The sequence below is a fragment of the Mytilus trossulus genome, chromosome 2 (assembly GCF_036588685.1).
Source record: "Mytilus trossulus isolate FHL-02 chromosome 2, PNRI_Mtr1.1.1.hap1, whole genome shotgun sequence".
Lineage (NCBI taxonomy): Eukaryota > Metazoa > Mollusca > Bivalvia > Mytilida > Mytilidae > Mytilus > Mytilus trossulus.
Window position 1 is genome coordinate 68,892,260 of NC_086374.1, and position 17,965 is coordinate 68,910,224.

The 17,965-nt window shown below is 31.5% G+C and overlaps 3 protein-coding genes across 4 annotated transcripts in view; 1 reads left to right on the top strand and 2 right to left on the bottom strand.

Annotated features, from left to right (window-relative positions):
- Positions 1-1,059, bottom strand: part of LOC134707877 (uncharacterized) — a 34,043-nt gene extending 32,984 nt beyond the window's left edge. Inside the window, exons 1-2 of one of the 2 annotated variants that reach the window (XM_063567985.1) lie at positions 1,003-1,059; positions 217-380 (exon numbers count right to left, since the gene is read on the bottom strand). In XM_063567985.1, the coding sequence (XP_063424055.1) occupies positions 217-346 (130 nt within the window). In that variant the 5' untranslated portion in view covers positions 347-380; positions 1,003-1,059. Of the gene's footprint in view, positions 1-216; positions 706-1,002 lie in introns of those variants that run through there. The other variant, XM_063567984.1, reaches the window with a different exon arrangement.
- Positions 1,060-8,086: 7,027 nt separating this feature from the next.
- LOC134707881 (kelch-like protein 4) overlaps positions 8,087-17,965 on the top strand; it is a 64,894-nt gene continuing 55,015 nt past the window's right edge. Inside the window, exon 1 of the mRNA XM_063567992.1 lies at positions 8,087-8,137. The gene's annotated coding sequence lies outside the window, so the exon portion shown is untranslated. The remainder of the gene's footprint in view (positions 8,138-17,965) is intronic.
- Positions 11,859-17,965, bottom strand: part of LOC134707880 (uncharacterized) — a 47,952-nt gene continuing 41,845 nt past the window's right edge. The window contains exons 9-13 of the mRNA XM_063567988.1: positions 17,281-17,840; positions 16,068-16,261; positions 14,278-14,386; positions 12,757-12,999; positions 11,859-12,005 (exon numbers count right to left, since the gene is read on the bottom strand). Of these exons, the coding sequence (XP_063424058.1) occupies positions 11,947-12,005; positions 12,757-12,999; positions 14,278-14,386; positions 16,068-16,261; positions 17,281-17,840 (1,165 nt within the window). The 3' untranslated portion in view covers positions 11,859-11,946. The remainder of the gene's footprint in view (positions 12,006-12,756; positions 13,000-14,277; positions 14,387-16,067; positions 16,262-17,280; positions 17,841-17,965) is intronic.

Below are 17,965 nucleotides of genomic sequence, written 5' to 3' on the forward strand. Positions count from 1 at the left end.
GCTAATATTTCTATTGCAAAATGCACAATTCCAAAATTGTGAAGGCCCTACTGCATACGTTTGTTAGTCAGAACCTTCAGACCTTTCGAGAAACTGTTTTATTTTCGTTAGAACCAGTACTTAAATGTACTTTTATTTGTAATACAGAATGATACGCTACATTTGAAATAAAACCAATGACGATTTTTCTCCAAAAAACACTAAACTAGCACGTACCTGTTTTTAATCTTGAAAATAACTGAGACTTTTTCCGCAGCCATGGTAGCAGTGTCTGTATTTCAAAATCTTGCCTTAGTTTTGGTGGCTTGGAAATTACTTGTATGACTTTATCCAGTGAATTGGTCATTCTTCACTATTCCACAAGCAAAAGATGTGTATCACTGAATTAAAGATGAAAATACCTTTTCACATATAAATACCTTAATCCGAAGATATAAATTGCTATTTTATTAAAGGTCGTTATACGGTTGGAAACGCCTACTTCACTAGAGTTGTCAAAATGCAACTATTATTTGGTAGCCACTTTAATTATTGTATAAGTGTTTTCGCATACATGATAAGAATTATTGTCATTCGTTATTTACATCCAAATATCCCGTGGCGCATGACACCATAATGATTTTACGACAATTTCAATTTTTACGGCAATTACCATAAGCAGTTCGATGATGATATTTTAACGATACCTTTAGCTAGCTAATTGGAAAGAAATCTATGTTATAATACAAACAGTGGTTTAACAACGTATTATAAATGTTTGGGGAAAGTAAATATTTCATAAACCAATAAAACAACGTGTGGACAATATTCAATACAATCATAAAATCAAAATTACATACAGTAAACATACCCAAACACAAGGTTCAAAGCAAACGAAAGTTTTAAGTACAGAATTATATCTTTATTTCACCATCATCGAAACGTGTTATTTTACCCCATTAAGCGGGTGTCACCCATAATTGACTTGTATTTACGAATAATTTAAAATGTATGTTTACTAACCTCTTCATGTTGAATATAGGTTTATGTGGAGAAATGTTGACGAAATGGTTTACATCGCTATCAAGTTGTTATACTAAGTGTATGTAAATACAACATGGTTCATAGGTACTCTTAAAAACGGTAAAGTAAAAAAGATAGAATTCGTAAATATTTCTTTTCTATTTCAATAATTCAGACACATCGTTTTCGGTTAAATACTATAGAGGTCAATGATTCATTTGATTCTCTTTATAATTATTGCTAATTTAGGTGGCTGTTAGTAGATCTTAGTACATGGTCATAAACACTATTGTGTCTTGTATTTTCAGCTATTATTAACTAACACAGCACTTACCAAAGAAGAAATCATGAATAACCACACTCTGTTCTATGCTCTTTTAAAATGTCAACCAAAGATGAAGATCTTCCTTGTATACCTATAAATCACGCAAGTGTCCTTACAAAAAAAAACCCGTAATAATGCTGGGTCTGTTGTGGATAATTGTATCATTGGTAATCATACCACATCTTCTTTTTCATATCTATCAACTGCGCCATGAAACATTTGTCTACACTTAGTCTATAAATAACAATTTTATCAACAACCGATCTTCAGATGTGTTGTGACAGATCCTTCCTTGGAAGCGTAGTGAATCAGATGTTAATACTTAAAAGCTCCTTCTATTCTAACTGTTACATCCCCATTCTAATGTCAAAGATGAATTGAAAGAATTGAGTCTACTTTGTTTCATAAGTAAATGACACAACTAGATACACATAGATATAGGAAGATGTGGTGTGGGTACCAATGAGACAACTCTCCATCCAAATAACAATTTAAAAAGTAAACCATTATAGGTTAAAGTACGGCCTTCAACACGGAGCCTTGGCTCACACCGAACAACAAGCCCCAAAATTACTAGTGTAAAACCATTCAAACGGTAAAATATGAAGGATACAGCAAAGTTAATGTTGTTACAAAATAAAAAAACCCACTCGGGTTCAAACAAACAATTATCTAAAACTGATATCATCAAATTAAGACTTTTGATGTCATTTTTGACCACATAAATGTTAAGTTTGAAAGATTTATTATTTTAAAAAACAGTCAACATTCTCATGAAAACCAGGCAAGCTTCTCTTCTTTGCGAATTATTCTTTAATTATTGAGAAAGATTTTATACAACAGCGTCTTAGAAATAATAAAAAGAAGCTATAGAATTATCCCTTATACTTCACAGCCCACTATTTAGATGATGCCCTCTCAATAAATGATTCAAAGTTTGTTGCTTTGTTGAACACATCTATGCCATTGAATATTCTACTATTGTTGAAAGATATAAAGATACAGATAAGTTTGCCTAATATCATGAATAAAATATGGAAAATGACAATACGGGTTGGTTGGGAACAAGAACGAGAAAAAATATGTTTTCCTCCTCCCAATTTTGAGGAATTTTAAACATTGCCTGCGTAAGGAGTATACATCTCACGTGTGATACGTTATTCCAGAGCTAAAATAATTTCTTCGAATACTTTACGAACGCTATCACAAGCTGCATGTAGTCGACCCTTATTGAATATCTATTATGTCCACAATGCTGTAACCACAATTCCTTTTTTCTTTTTTTTGAAAATGACATCACAACAAAAAAACGACTATTACAAATGTGGAGTTGGATCAGCTTTCCCCTCCAGATCACCTGAGGTTACGTTCGGGTTTTGATTTGGTTCGTGTTGTGTTTATACAGGCTGATTGTCTTTGATTAATTTTCGTATTTGCCATGACATTGGCAATGGCTGTTTGTTTACGACTACAATGTTGAAATTCCGATTCTCTTTTGTCAATGTTATCTTACAACATGTGTTTCCAAATGTCCTTGGTATAACATCTGGGACAAGATCCCTAATGCGCCTTGAAATGAGGAACTTCAAAAGTCACGTGTAAACAAAAATTCTCTGTGTAGTGATATTTGACACTTTTCTATGATAAACAAGTGACTGAGCTTAACCATTTGAGTTAATTTAGAAAGTAGGGGAACACAGAATAAATGTGTAAAATCTATGGAGCTATTAAATGTGTTCAAAGTATTAAATTTTCAAAGAACTTATTGACATTGTGTTAAAAATAGGATTATTTACCATGAGGAGCCGCATCACAAAAGGATACTCGGGGTTTGCTAATTTACGGGAAAAGTAATCTCACTTCGTACCCTGAAAATTTAACCACATATGTCAAAATGTCTCAACTTCGAAACGAGCCATCACACATATCCAAGTTAACAATATGGACTGAGCAACAGAAGAAAACGTTACCATTACGGCCTATGGAAAAACTAATGCGCATCTGTACCCATCTATAGAAAAATATCTTTATCAGGAACGCTCAAACACAATATATATATTGAAAGCCTATAATGAATAAATACATGAAATACACGAACATCTATATAAATATATATAAACCTTTAAAAAGGTAGCTACGGATGTGACTTGTAGAGCAGAATTTGCTTACTTTTCCAAGTCACCAGATATCATCCCCTGTTTATAGTAAGGTTGGTGTTGATACGTTTTTATTTTTCTATTTTGTATTATGTGTACTTTTGGTGGTACTTTCGTTTTTTTTCGTTTTATTTTTTGTAATGTTAATGTCAGTTTGCTCCGATTGTACATTAATCGGAAGTAAATTTTATCTGATACAAATATTAGTCCAACTTTTGGATAAAATAGAAAATACTCTTACAAATGGATTTTGTTAATTTACTATAGATTCAATTCAAATGTTGATTTTTTTCTTATTATTTTTCGAAATGAAAAAAGTAGCTCATCACATTTTGCCTGCAGCGCCTTATATATACATCGAAATTGATCAAGCGTGAACCAATAATATAATCAATAAAAACTTAGCATTATAAAACATTGTCACATTATATAAAAGCAGTTTGATCCAATTCAAGCAAGTGATATCAATTGAAAAAGATGAAACTGGCATAATGTACAAAAATCGACGTCAATTTCAAAGCTCATAAAATATTTATTACCTTTACATAATTATGAAATATTATAGGATTATATTTTATTGTTTCCTAGTAGTATTTCTATTAATAATTCACCCAAACTTCAAATAAATGAAGTTCAACTAGATGTCAAGTACAAAAGTAAAAAAAAAAAAATACAATAGAAAAAAAATCGATTGCCACAAGTACGCGAATATTTGGGAAACAAAGTTTTAGTTAATTTGGGGACAGAGCTTTATATTCTTTTCTTATCCATGGATTTCTTTTACATATGATGATAAAAACATGTAAAAGAAGCAATTGATTCGTTTTGCAGCCAATATGAAATCAGCATCAGCATAACACTTGGTAACATTGAATAGAGTTGCTTCAGTGCGCACAGTATGTGTTTTGGATTTGTTAGCGAAACCAAAGAATACAAGAAAGCTGGAATTTTCAGTTAGTACAATGTATATACAGAACACCAAGTATCATGCATTTGATCGTGCAATGAGGATCCAATATAAAAAAGAAGATGTGGTATGATTGCCAATGAGACAACTATCCACAAAAGACCAAAATGACCAAAATAGTTACCGTACGGCCTTCAACAATCAGCAAAGCCCATACCGCATAGTCAGCTATAAAAGGCCCCGATAAGACAATGTAAAACAATTCAAACGAGAAAACTAACGGCCTTATTTATGTAAAAAAATGAACGAAAAACAAATATGTAACACATAAACAAACGACAACCACTGAATTACAGGCTCCTGACTTGGGACAGGCACATACATAAATAATGTGGCGGGGTTAAACATGTTAGCGGGATCCCAACCCTTCCCTTAACCTAGGACAGTGGTATAACAGTACAAAATAAGAACAAACTATAAAAATCAGTTGAAAAAGGCTTACTCATCGGATGGACAAAAATAAAAGTTGATGTGGCCGGGTACTTATACATTCCGACACAAAAAGACACAATGAACAGATCTGAGAGTACTCGCAGTTATCTGACAGCTAGTTCAAAGCCGCTAACAACTAATAAAAAAAATCATGCATCTAAGACTAAAATATCAATCCGTACACATCCAACACCCAATGGATTTAGTGTAAAGACGTCATAAACAGCCAGAGAAAAAACATGACAATGCCAAGTTACAGGTATCGACAGATTGTAGATCCATGAATATGTATATGTATATAACATAGTAATAATATCAAGATGACGGTAAGTGTTGTTGAATTTATCAATTAAATGCAATGTCGGAGGGTCTTTACTGGGTTTGTCATAAACTGTGATTCGTAACAGTACAAAAAACAAGTCTGATATTAAAGGGGCACAATTAGTGCCCATAGGGATGCCTACAACCTGTCGATAAACTTTGTTGCCGAAACGTACAAGTTCGTTTCGTTAGATTTATATAATGTAAATGAGTGGGATAAACAATACAGAATTAAAAACATAATACAATTTTTTTTAAAGTTTTTCATTAAACTCATATTATTAATATAGATATGATTGCAAAAAAAAAATCATAAAATATCGAAAGAAAAGATTGATAATTTTGAACCAGATTAAATGATATTAGTTTACATTCGTGCTTTTAAAGAGAATAAATATCATGGTTCATATGATCTGTACTAGGAATTATACCTTGATGTAATACAATATTTTAAATGTGAAATGTCAATAAAACCACAGCTAACATGAAAAGAGCAACTGGGTTCTGTTGACAAGTCAATAAAGTTTCATTCTTAATAAATGACAACCTAGAACTCGATATCTATTTTTAGAAAGATTCGTCATTGACTTTTATAAATTCAGCTTAATTAAGTAACCTTTAACATGCAAATTCCGAATTGACAGAACTTTTCTGTTTCTTTCCGGGAAATACGGAAATGAAAATTATTTATTTTGTAGAAATTTGATAGTGATTGAATATTATTTTTCATTCATAGCAAATCATAACAACCATTCAAAGGAATTTACAAGCATTGCCACTTGTCATTTATTGACATTAATTTGTACCTGTACTATCTTTTATCTGTTAATTATGCAAGAACAACAGCATTGTCTACATGACAGGTATGTTATGTAGACAATGCTTCACTTCAAATGCTAATAATTATAAGCGAAAATCAAAAAACGTTCAAAATGGTAAAAACTTAGAATAGACCAGGTAAGACCATGAAATACCAGCATTGCTTTCTGAAGGACGATCAAGTTAGTTAGTAATGTAAATGTTTCATTTAGTGAAGTGCCATATAATACGTCTTGATTAGTAAAAGAGGGACGAAAGATACAAAAAAAGACAGTCATACTTATAAATCGAAAATAAACTGACAACGCCATGTAACTAACGAATATGCGAATATACTTAAGTAACTTACTAACGAATATACTTAAAGCTCGGTAAATTTGATTATCTATCCCATCGAACTTGACATAAATAAACTCATCACAGATACCAGGAATAAAATGTTGTATTTGGATACTTCAGTTGTATAAGTGATGAATGCTTCGTATCTTAACTTACATTTAGAAACTGACATAGCATTTGAAAACTAAACTAAATCAGGACGTTTATGTTCATATTTTGGTGGAGGTAAAACATGTTTAGCTATGATATACATTTGTTAACTCCTTGATAATTTTTATATAATGGTTTTTGTGCCTAAGAAAAATCACTTGTAAGCACAGGGACTTGACAAGCTAACTGAATTACATTTGCCTACCACATACCCCCTTGTTGATATCTTGCAAAATCACCATTTCGAGGAGACAATTGTTGCTATACTTGATAACCATTTACAAACAAATTTACAAACAAACACGTTTCGTCCCCGAGGGTATCACCAGCCCAGTAGTCTGCACTAAGGTGTTGACATGAATATCAATTATGTGGTCATTTTTATAAATTTACTGTTTACAAAAATTTGAATTTTTAAAAAAACTACGGATTTTCTTATCTCAGGAATAGATTACCTTAGCTGTATTTGGCATAACGTTTTAGAATATGGATCCTCAATGCTCTTCAACTTCGTACTTGTTTTGGCTTTATACATATTTTGATATGAGCGTCACTGATGAGTCTTATGAAGACAAAACGCGCGTCTGGCGTACTAAATGGTAATCCTGGTACCTTTGATAATTATTTGCAGAGTCTTATTATTAACGACTTCAAGTATAAATCTCCGGACTACAATTACCAATGAGTTGAATATATTATCAAAAACCCATTCCTCTAGCATTAATATCAACATATTCGATTTTGCTACCTTTTAACCAAACATACCTCAGTTCAATGTTTACGATAAATTGAAAGAATTTGGCCTACTTTGTTTCACCAAAAATGTGGTTTACTTAGATGCAAACATCGTTTATTAGTGATTGATAAATCATACTTTATAAAAACTATGAAAAAAAACCAACACAAAAACAACCCCCAAAAAACCAAAAAAAAACTCAAACAAAAAGCAATCTTATTCAAACAATGCAAAAAGTTCTCTGAAAATCTAATTGTCATTAAGTATCACTTTTTACTTTCAATACTATTAAGCCAATGATGTAAAAATAACCGAATACACGAGGATCTATATGAACATTAAAAAAAAACTTCCAAAATCAACTACATCCATCTAAGTTCAACTTTGCTTGACACAGATATTACTAATTTATTACCATCAGTTTGAAATTATTTTAACATATTAAAATTTTTTGATTATGAAATTTAGAAACGAATGTTGTTTTAAAAAAATCGAAATAAAAGAAAGTAAATTTAATGAGTCTGTTATTATTAATATGAACCTGAAAGTCAGACATTCAACACAAAACATCAACAAACATTATAAAATTATTGTAGTATATGATATGAAATTGAAAAATGTGAAATTAGCATAATGTTAAAAAGTAAATGTCGATTTCAAATTCGATAGCTCATAACATATTTATCAAATTTCAATAATGATTATATATTTTATGATAACATTTTATTGTCTCTTATTTCTATAAATTATTCATTCAAACGAAATATAAATAAAGATGAACTAGATCTAAATTAAAAAACAGATGTGATTATTTTAAAAGCATTACACACTGTGTTGCAGAGACACCGGATTTAGGCATCACAAAAATGGTAGAATAAGCAAGTGTGAAGGTAAGGTCAAATTCGTTTTATTTTCTGTATATTTTACGTTCTGTCACACGTCAAGTTTTGTGAAATATATTCCTAATAATGTAGCTATTTATATGTAAGGCTGATAAAGATTCTAAATTTGCTTTCTCTTTCTGAAAATTGTCAGATTCGAACCAGCCTGGTGGTCATAAAACTGCACAGTACGATTATCGAACTGAGACTCCGAATATCAATTAAAGTGCTGAATTTGGTGTTTCGAGCAAGATATTTGTGGATCAGGTGATTCGTTTTGTAGCCAATACAGAATTTGAATCAGCATACAACCCAGTGGTAATATCAGATAAATTTCTGAGCGTACAGGATTTTTGTAATTTAAACTAAACTTAAATACAGTAAATCCTGTCAGAATAAGGACACCAAGTTTGTTGCGATAGCGCACTGATATATATATATATATATATCCCTATTCTAGATCATGTACTGTGTTGCAACGTTAGATAAAGCTAATATGGAAATTTTAATCTTTTAAAATTACAGGGCGGAATAAGCATTATCAAACCAATCAAATGTGTTCCTGAAAAATGGTCAAGCAACATGACGATTCGTGATGCAAATGTTTCATTCTAATGAATTACCATATTGTACGCCTGGTTAAAATATAATTAAAAATTTGGTGAATTAGCAATTGATAACTGCATCTATATTCCATCGATCTTGAGATAAAGGATACCTTAGATTCAGTTAATTCCTATCCGTATCTAGAAGAGAGGCGAAAATAAACCAAAGGCACATTCAAACTAAGAAGTCGTGGAAAAACCGAAAACGTCATGGCAAACAAAGGTAAAAAGACCACAAGATAAACGACAACAAACTTTACACAACATTGAAAACTAAAAAAAACCCAACGATTCCCACCAAATAACCGGAATGATATCAGATGCTCTGGTATAGTAGGCAGATCCTGCTTCACATTTAGCCCCCGTAGACTATCAATGTAGGTCGTCGAAAACTGAACCAAATCAAGTCGTTTTTTTCAGTTTTTTATGACAGTTCTTTTTATACTGTATGTGTTTTGTTCAATTTTAAGGACATTACGGCGACATTAAAGCTGTAAACATCTTCGTCATTTGTTCTATTGGGCAAATATGTCTTAAATTGAAACAAAATCACAATCTGTTCAAAATGTGTTAATATGCACCGATGTTTATGAACGACTCTTTATCAGAAGGGAAATTGAATTAAGAATTTTCAATAGCATTTATGATTAAATTGCGGAAAAGGCCCTCCTAAATTATTGAAAACTATCATTCTGCATTGTCAATAATATTTTGGTGTGAATTAGATATACCCATTCAGTCTGACGCCCCTAAGGAGTGTCTAATACATACTTGTTTCTGTTTGAACTTTGAAGACTCGTTATATTCAGATTAAATAAAACAACATATAAACATATTCAGCCTAGCTTATAAAAGGTTTCAAGGTATGTCTATGATGTAAGAAATTATATTGAATGGAACGTACTCTTAACAAGTGCATGTAACAACTATTATCTTTAAAATAAGATATTCGACATATAGAGATGGGAGAACACTTTTTTTTTATCATTTTAAAAATATACTAAATGTGACGTCATTTGTCTGACAATTATGAATTTATTTATATATATAAGTATATACTTTTGACATGTAATGGTATGTGGTGTATGTTCTCAGAGACAAGTGCCTGTGAAATTAAAATATATATGTTTAGAAAGTTATTGAAATCATATTAAACAGAAAAGTAAAACAAATTGAAAGAAAACCGTGTTACATCAAAGAAGACATGCCAATGGCAATACTAACAGGCATAAATGAAACAATTAGAAAGACAAACCTTATCGGTGAGTATACGGACGGACGCCGAATGAAAACTATAAATAGATAAATGCAACTATAGTATACTGCTGTTCAAAAGTCATAAATCGATTGAGAGAAAACAAATCCGGGTTACACGCTAAAACAAAGGGACACAAATCAACTATTAGAGGATCACAACGAAGAAAACCCAGAACACTGGTGTGCAACCAAACAAACAACAATAAAACATGCATAGAAAAGAACTACAAGTTAATAACTGCCATTTTCTTGACTTGGTACAGGATAATGTAAGGAAAATGGTAGGTTGAACCTGGTTTTGTGGCTAGACAAATCTCTGCGCTTTATGGCAATGTTAAATATACCTCTAATATTACATTACATTACGGGAATACAGTACAAATAAATTCAAGGACACCAAAGACAGAGGAATACATAAATAAATAATATAATAATTATTACATTTCAACTATAAACTGTGTGTCTGTCACACGAATGGATCAAAGCCACAAAAAAATAACGTTCTAGGTAAATTCTAAAAAAAAATGGTTTCGGTTTCTATCTATGTTGTTTGATGGATTTTATAACAAATATAAAAATAATTATATAGAACTTTGTCAGTTAAAGTGCATCTATGTCGGCCTTTCTTCAAAATGAAACTGTGAAAAACAAATAAATTATGTGGACAAAGCTGCTTTAAACTAAAATCATACATATGAACTGGGTGATTGCTAATCTCTACTTTTACAAATAACACATCTTACAACAGGTTATGCCAATTGCATTTTACTATATTATTAGACGGTATAAATAGGCACACATTATTGATTATCGTGATGACAGTGAACTAAAAACCTGCAAATTATTTCGCTTGAGTGATAACAATGTACCAACAAACCTGTTCTCGAACTTCGACAATGACATTTTCCTCCTATCAAGGAACCAAATCAGAGACACAACACTCATTTTGTTACCATAGTTATTATTTATTATTACCTTATTATGGTCAAGGTAACTAAATCGAAACTCGGCTCGGGAATCATCCTGAGACTTAGTCGAGGTGCTCATATGGGTCGAGGGATGTACCCGGGCCGATATGAAAAAGGCCATGTATTAATCTCTTTATCATATACTTCCGACAATTGTGTTATGTATGAAATATTAACAAATAAAATAACTTAAACAGTCAAAAAATTTATAAAAAAATTAAATAATGGATCCAGCAAATACACTATAATTGCCCTACAATAACATCACTACCTCCATATTCGTTTATGTTACTATTTCCTATAGAGGCATTTTGAAACATTGAAAATTTGGAAGAGTTTTATGAATATTATTACTCCATGTTTGTTGTACTATAAAATGATTCATAATTGTCAATGGCATTTGTTAGCAAATGCAAGTACAAAACTATCCCCACAAAAGTTCCCGTAAATTTTGACGTCGTCATAAAAATATCTGACGTCACAATGAAAAGTAAAAAAATGACACCGGAAATACCGGAAGTAACTTGCATGAGAGGCACTATTGTGGGTTTTATGCACGAGATGCACCTGATATGGGTTATCAGCCAGGGTCGTAAATTATGGCTTGTGTACTTCCGCTCATTACACATATGCAAAAGCTATCATATCAATGCTAAGTATATGATAAAATCTGTTATCATAATCTGTAGAAACTGTAAATTGTTTAAGGCAAAGGTGCAATACAATAGATTAATTTGTGTTCAAAACTTAGCATAATCAACTTAACACCTTTTCCTTTACGCAAAGGAATCATGAAATTATATCATATGCAAATAATCAAAATTCTCTCAGAAAATAAATAATTCTACAGTTAATCAGAGGAAAACGTGTCTCAAATGTTTTATTTTAATTATTTTGACTAGATAATATCGGAAGTACATATTTTTTACATTTTAAATGCTGCAATTTAGATGAAAATGATTGGTGCACATGATAGTTCTCTATGAAGTTATGTGTCCTTTTTATAGGTCAGTTGATTCTGCTTTACTAGAGTTGACAATAAATGATCTGAAAAGATAAAAAAAAAATGCCTTTAGTAGTAGGATATAACAGTGTCAGCCATTTATTTTTATCTCTTTCAATTTGTCACTGAAATTTCATAGCATTTGAAAACATCGCACTGTAACATCGAGTTCATTCATTCCTGTTTTTTTTAATTTATAGTCAATGTGTTTTCCTCGGTTTTAGTTTGTAACCTGGATTTGAATTCTCTGAATTGATTTATGAATTTATTTATCGCAAAGATGCAAGAAAATAAATGAGTAGTCTCATTCGCAATCATAAGACAGCTTCTTTTTTGTTTAAACGACCGGTATTAAAACAAGAAAACATGTATGATTGCCAAAGGCTATGTGTCCATATTAACCAGCTAATTTAAGTTCTATGTTCTATTAGCTGTGACACTTTAACCATTTATTCGCATTTATCTAAAAGAAAAGCATCATTTAATTTCAAATCTTAGCTCCTGTTCTTTCTTAAAAACATTAACAGCTTTAAATGAAATACATAGAAAGAAGCATACTTGGAACATCCACAGAGATAAAAAATAAACAAATCTTGTTATCAAAACTTTAATTTGCAACAAAGTTCCAATTGCTCTTGAAGTGCAAGTATTGTACTATGCTTAACATGCGACAACCGTTCGTTTACACTGGTTTTCTGTCCTTTATCTGTTTGGCTCTGACAACAAGAGTACCCGTATGTTGAAAAAGAGAGAAGTAGCCTGTCTTCGTTAAGATTATTAGACTTGTTTGTTTACCTGCAACATATTTGCATCCTATTCTTCGTACACATCTTGCCAGCATTCTTAACCAGCTCTGTTTTCCTGTATCAATCCATCGACTTAACATATTCAAACACCTTTCTCCTTCAGTTTTACCAGAATTATGAAAGTCGTTGATATCTTCTAAGGAAAATCCTAACTCAGTAGCAAGTTCCTTCCATTTAGTTATTATATGAGGACTTTTGATGACAGTACTCAATGTTTTCCCTACGCTATGTACTAATTGTAAAAATATATTATAAACTCATTTATTAAAACATGACATAACAAATAAATAAATCTTGTTATAAAAACTTTAATTTGCAACAAAGTTCCAATTGCTCTTGAAGTGCAAGTATTGTACTATGTCTGTATGTTTTGTAGTAACGAAGATATACAAAATAAATGAAGATACACATTCTGCAGACGGTCTGTCAAAAATTAAATGTCCTAACTTGGTACGTATACAGCTAAAAGTAAGGAACATATAACGTAAAGATACAAACATATGTTTTGGGAAATTTGAATTTATTCCATATACATGTATTTTAGATAACTCGACCAGCATTTGTTTCCTGTGGATCAGCTTCCCGTCATTTATATCCAAACATGTAATGTACGATCTGTGAGTTTTCAATATGCAATATATAAGTATTAAAATCACTTACTGGATTTTGTATTTTGATTTCGGACTTTCCGTTTTTTTGTTTTTTTTTTCATTTACTTTTTTCACGAAAGGTTTGCCATTCACACGATGAATTCTATAAATGCATGGTAAGAGTTAAAACGACATCATGAGGAATAATTAACAAAATGTATATGCAAAGCATTTCTTAAAGGTGCAAACCGTTAAGCTGAGAAAATGAAATATCATTATGAATGATAAGTACACGCCGTTTGATTAGACAAGATTTTTCTTCATTTTCTCTGTTGATAAACTATCAAAGCGCGACAACTGTATGAGGGAAATCCGTGTATTTCATATGAATTTAAAATGTTGTATATACGGCGACAAAGTTAAGTTCGTATACATAATTTTAGAAATTCTTACTCCTGTCACGTTTGTTTAGGCGCATTGGGTGTTTGTGATGTTAATATTACTTTCAAAAAAATTTGGGTTGTTTCAAACGAACAACTGTAGAAGAAAAGTCATACATAGATAGTGTCAACAGTTTAGTTAATTTTTATTTGAAGTTATACTCAAATTTAGGTTTCTACAAAGTGTTATCAACTTTAAAGACTTAAAAAGTAGATTAGGATTTTCATGCAACTATTTTTTTTGTGAGGGGATTAACATTTATAGATAATATTGATGCATGTTATTTAACGAATTGTCTATTTAGTTTCTTGAAGCACGACCATGTGGTCGGTTTCACAAAAAAATGAAACAATTACGAATCAGATTGATCGTAAGTTATGCACTTACTATTTGGTATTCTTACGATCAATCGTAGTCGTAAGTTGTTTTGTGAAACAAACTTCTGGTCTGTTTAAATGTACTACTGCAATGTATATTACCTGTGGCTATCTTTGTTTTTTCTGTATTGAATTTTTCGTTTTCTTGTCGTAACGTTTCTGCTATATCATGCTTTCCACAATTTTGCAAAACATTGATCAACATTGAAGCCTGAAAGTCATATTACAAAATGAATTTTTATTTCAGTGGAAGAATTTAAAAAAAATACATTATAACAAGGTTTGACTTTACAAATATTTTGATATGAGCGTCACTGACGAGTTGTATGTAGACGAAAAGCGCGTCTAGCGTACTAAATTATAGTCCTGATACCTTTGATAGCTATTTACACCACTGGGTCGATGCCACTGCTGGGTATCACCAGCCCAGTAGTCCACACTTGAAGTGTTGACATGAATATTAATAACGTGGTCATTTCATAAATTTCCTGTTTACAAAGTTTTAAATTTTTCCAAAAAATAAGGATTTTCTTATCCCAGGCAAAGATTACTTTAGCCGTATTTGGCAGAACTGCTCTTCAACTTTGTACTTGTTTGGACTTAATAAATACTTTGATATGAGTTTCACTGATGAGTCTTATGTAGACTAAACGCGCGTCTGGCGTATAAAATAAGAATCCTGGTACCTTTGAAAACTATTGACTGTTATACCCCTATTTTTGACAAATCTGTTTTGTCTGTTTGCTTTGTTAACACATCGTTGTCGATATAATGAAATTTTGTGCGACTGTCATAAAAGTGAGAGCTTGAACTAATTATAATATATTCCAGGTTTAATTGTACAGAAGACAATGCCTGTATCAAGTCAGGAATATGACAGTTGTTATATCCATTCGATTGATGTCTTTGAGCTTATTATTTTGCAATTAAATTAGGACCTTTCCTTATTGAATTTTTCTTGTGGTATTTTTGTGATTTTACTTTTTAAAACATAAACATTGTATAACACATACTGTTCTATACAAAATCAATGTAAGAAATATTCTAAAAGGTAAAACTTATTTTAAATACGGCAGCAAACTGACATAAGTTAATCCCACCTCTAAACCAACAGAAGCTTACTTATGATGGACGTCTCCTGTTTGGAATGAGGATGTGAAATATGATGCCTCTTGTAGAAAAAGTTCCACCCTCTCTCATTTTTTAAATAGCCTTTGCTACACACATCTGAAGTGGAAGTCTTTTTCTCGGCAAATATTCTATAATCCTTATTAAATCTACCCTAACTTTTCAGTGAGAATTCAAATTTTTTCGCCCATCTTTCGACGAACCATCACTTACTCTATAAAACTACTTATCTAATTCAATTCGTAGTTTATTCTGTCCCTTAACATGCATGCAACATTATTAATTAGGCGTTACGCAGAAATAAACAATCAAAGATATCGGCACATTGATATTCAAAAGTGATATACATGTATTAGGTTTCAGCCGTCATATATTGGTTATAGCTATCTTTAGTGTGCCAGATATATATTATAACAAGGTATATAAAAATCCTCTCACATACGCTTCCATTATTTCATTATCTCCAGGTAGACTTAAGAACAAATTAGAAAATTTCAACTTTTCCCGTTCAAACATTCGTATTTTATCCGAACAATATTCTTCACCAAAACATATATATTGCTGCAAAATTTCATGGGTAAACACTTGACTAATATATAAGTCTCTAATTCTTTTTTATATTTTAGCACTACATTATTTCTTTTTTCTGTTTTTTCGCTGTTATTTATTTTGCTGTCTGTACGTTTTACCAATTATATGCTATATTGAGAAAACCACGACGAGGCCCATTTTATATAGGAACTTGCATACGTCTTAATTCTTACCTTTTCTTTGGCATGAGGCATGTTTTTAAACCATGTAAACAATAAATCCTTCACTAGCTGTTTATCGCTGTTTCTGTTTTGTCTTCGTAATGATTGCAGCCTGGCATTTGATATTTGCAAAGAAGAAGCAACTTTCATCCAATGTCCTGCTAAACCATCGGCAATGGACGATAAAAACTGAAGTGTAACTGGACCTGTTGATACCAACAATAATATCATTATTGTTTTATTTTTGAATGCCTCATTTTTTGTACTTGTACCAATACTTTCATTAAATTTTGAACATATTCATAAACATAATAAATTTAAGTTAACTAGCATATAATCAATAATACTTTGTCAATTATCAATTTATTCAACAGTTTGTTTTGGACTCGTAACATTTACTTACAATTTAAAAGTTTTTAAGCTTTTGCTGATTTTAATGATGTCAGTTTAAGGGACATAATGCTGTAAATAATTGTGTTTATACAAAAATGAAATATTTTTTCAGCACGGTTTTGTCATCCGAAGTAAATAGGTCTAAATAGCAAGATTTCAAATGACATAAATCTAAATAGCTGCCCTCAATACTTGACATTTGGCGTATTCGTGCATACTTTTTACATTGGCATTGTTCATGCATGGTACGTTATTAATGATGTTATTGGAATATTATGTATAAATACAACCCATAAAAGAATATAGATCTGACACCGAAATTGCATTTTTTTTTTATAAAATCTAGTCACAACAAATGTACAACATTCTTTTCTTTCGGTAACACACAACCCAGCTGACTAACACTTTTTTTATTTTGAATTTTGCATGGGGTCGATGGACGCGATCTTCATCTTAATTGACCATGATTATCAGTTTTCCTTCCGACTGACGGTGATTCCCTCTGACTACTATGGTTTCATTCACTGTTAAACACAGAACTGCCACAACAAAGATTTAAAGAGATGTTAAACACCAATCAACCAATATTTCGATAGGTCGATCAGTCGTTCCGTTCCATCTGTCTCTCTCGCTATTTCCAAGCAACAAACTAGACATTAAACATTTGTGCCTGTGTTTGTTTAGTAACGGTACTTGCCGCATCATATGCGACTTAACGTTTGATTTTTTTTCTATTGATTATCAATTATCATAACGTTTATGTTTTCGACTAACAGAAACCCCAAACTAAGTGCATTGTTATATTCTGACTAATAATTATAAATGTACTTACCTTCTTCAATAACATTTAAGTTCGTTCTAACTGGAAGAGGAATTGAACCAATTTGGTGCTTTGGTAATCGTACAGGAATTTCTAGAACAACATTCCAATCGTGTCCGTCAATGGTTGTTACTTCTTCAAAACTTGAAGGAACAGTCTTTAAACTGAGCAATTGAACAAACCCGTAATAAAAATCTAAACTCCTTTGAGAATAACTATCAACAACTTGCAAATTCCAGTTTACTCGGGTACCTTGTGCACCATGAAATCTAAATATATGAAAACGTTTCCCTATTGATGTTAAATTCCCTCTCAAATTAAGTGAAATTATATCACCTTCTTTCAAACTAGCATTTTTTGAAGAAATATCGTAATCTTGTTCTTGTCGCCGACGCCATCTTGTAGCGTATCTTGACCTCAAGTCGCATGTTATGGTTAAATCCTGTATCAGATTCTTGTTCTGTATCACTGAAATAACAACTCGTTGGTATTTGATTATTTTTAAAATGTTTAATGCTATTGATTTGATATTTGGTCTAGTAGCTTCCTTCTTTGTTTCTACTATGAGGCATCTGTAACAAAAGGAGATTCTAATAACTACGTTTAGTTAAATAATACATTGCAATATGGCATTCGAAATGTTTCAACTATTTTGCATCTGACATGTTTGTTCATGATCCCGTTTGGTACTTTTAAT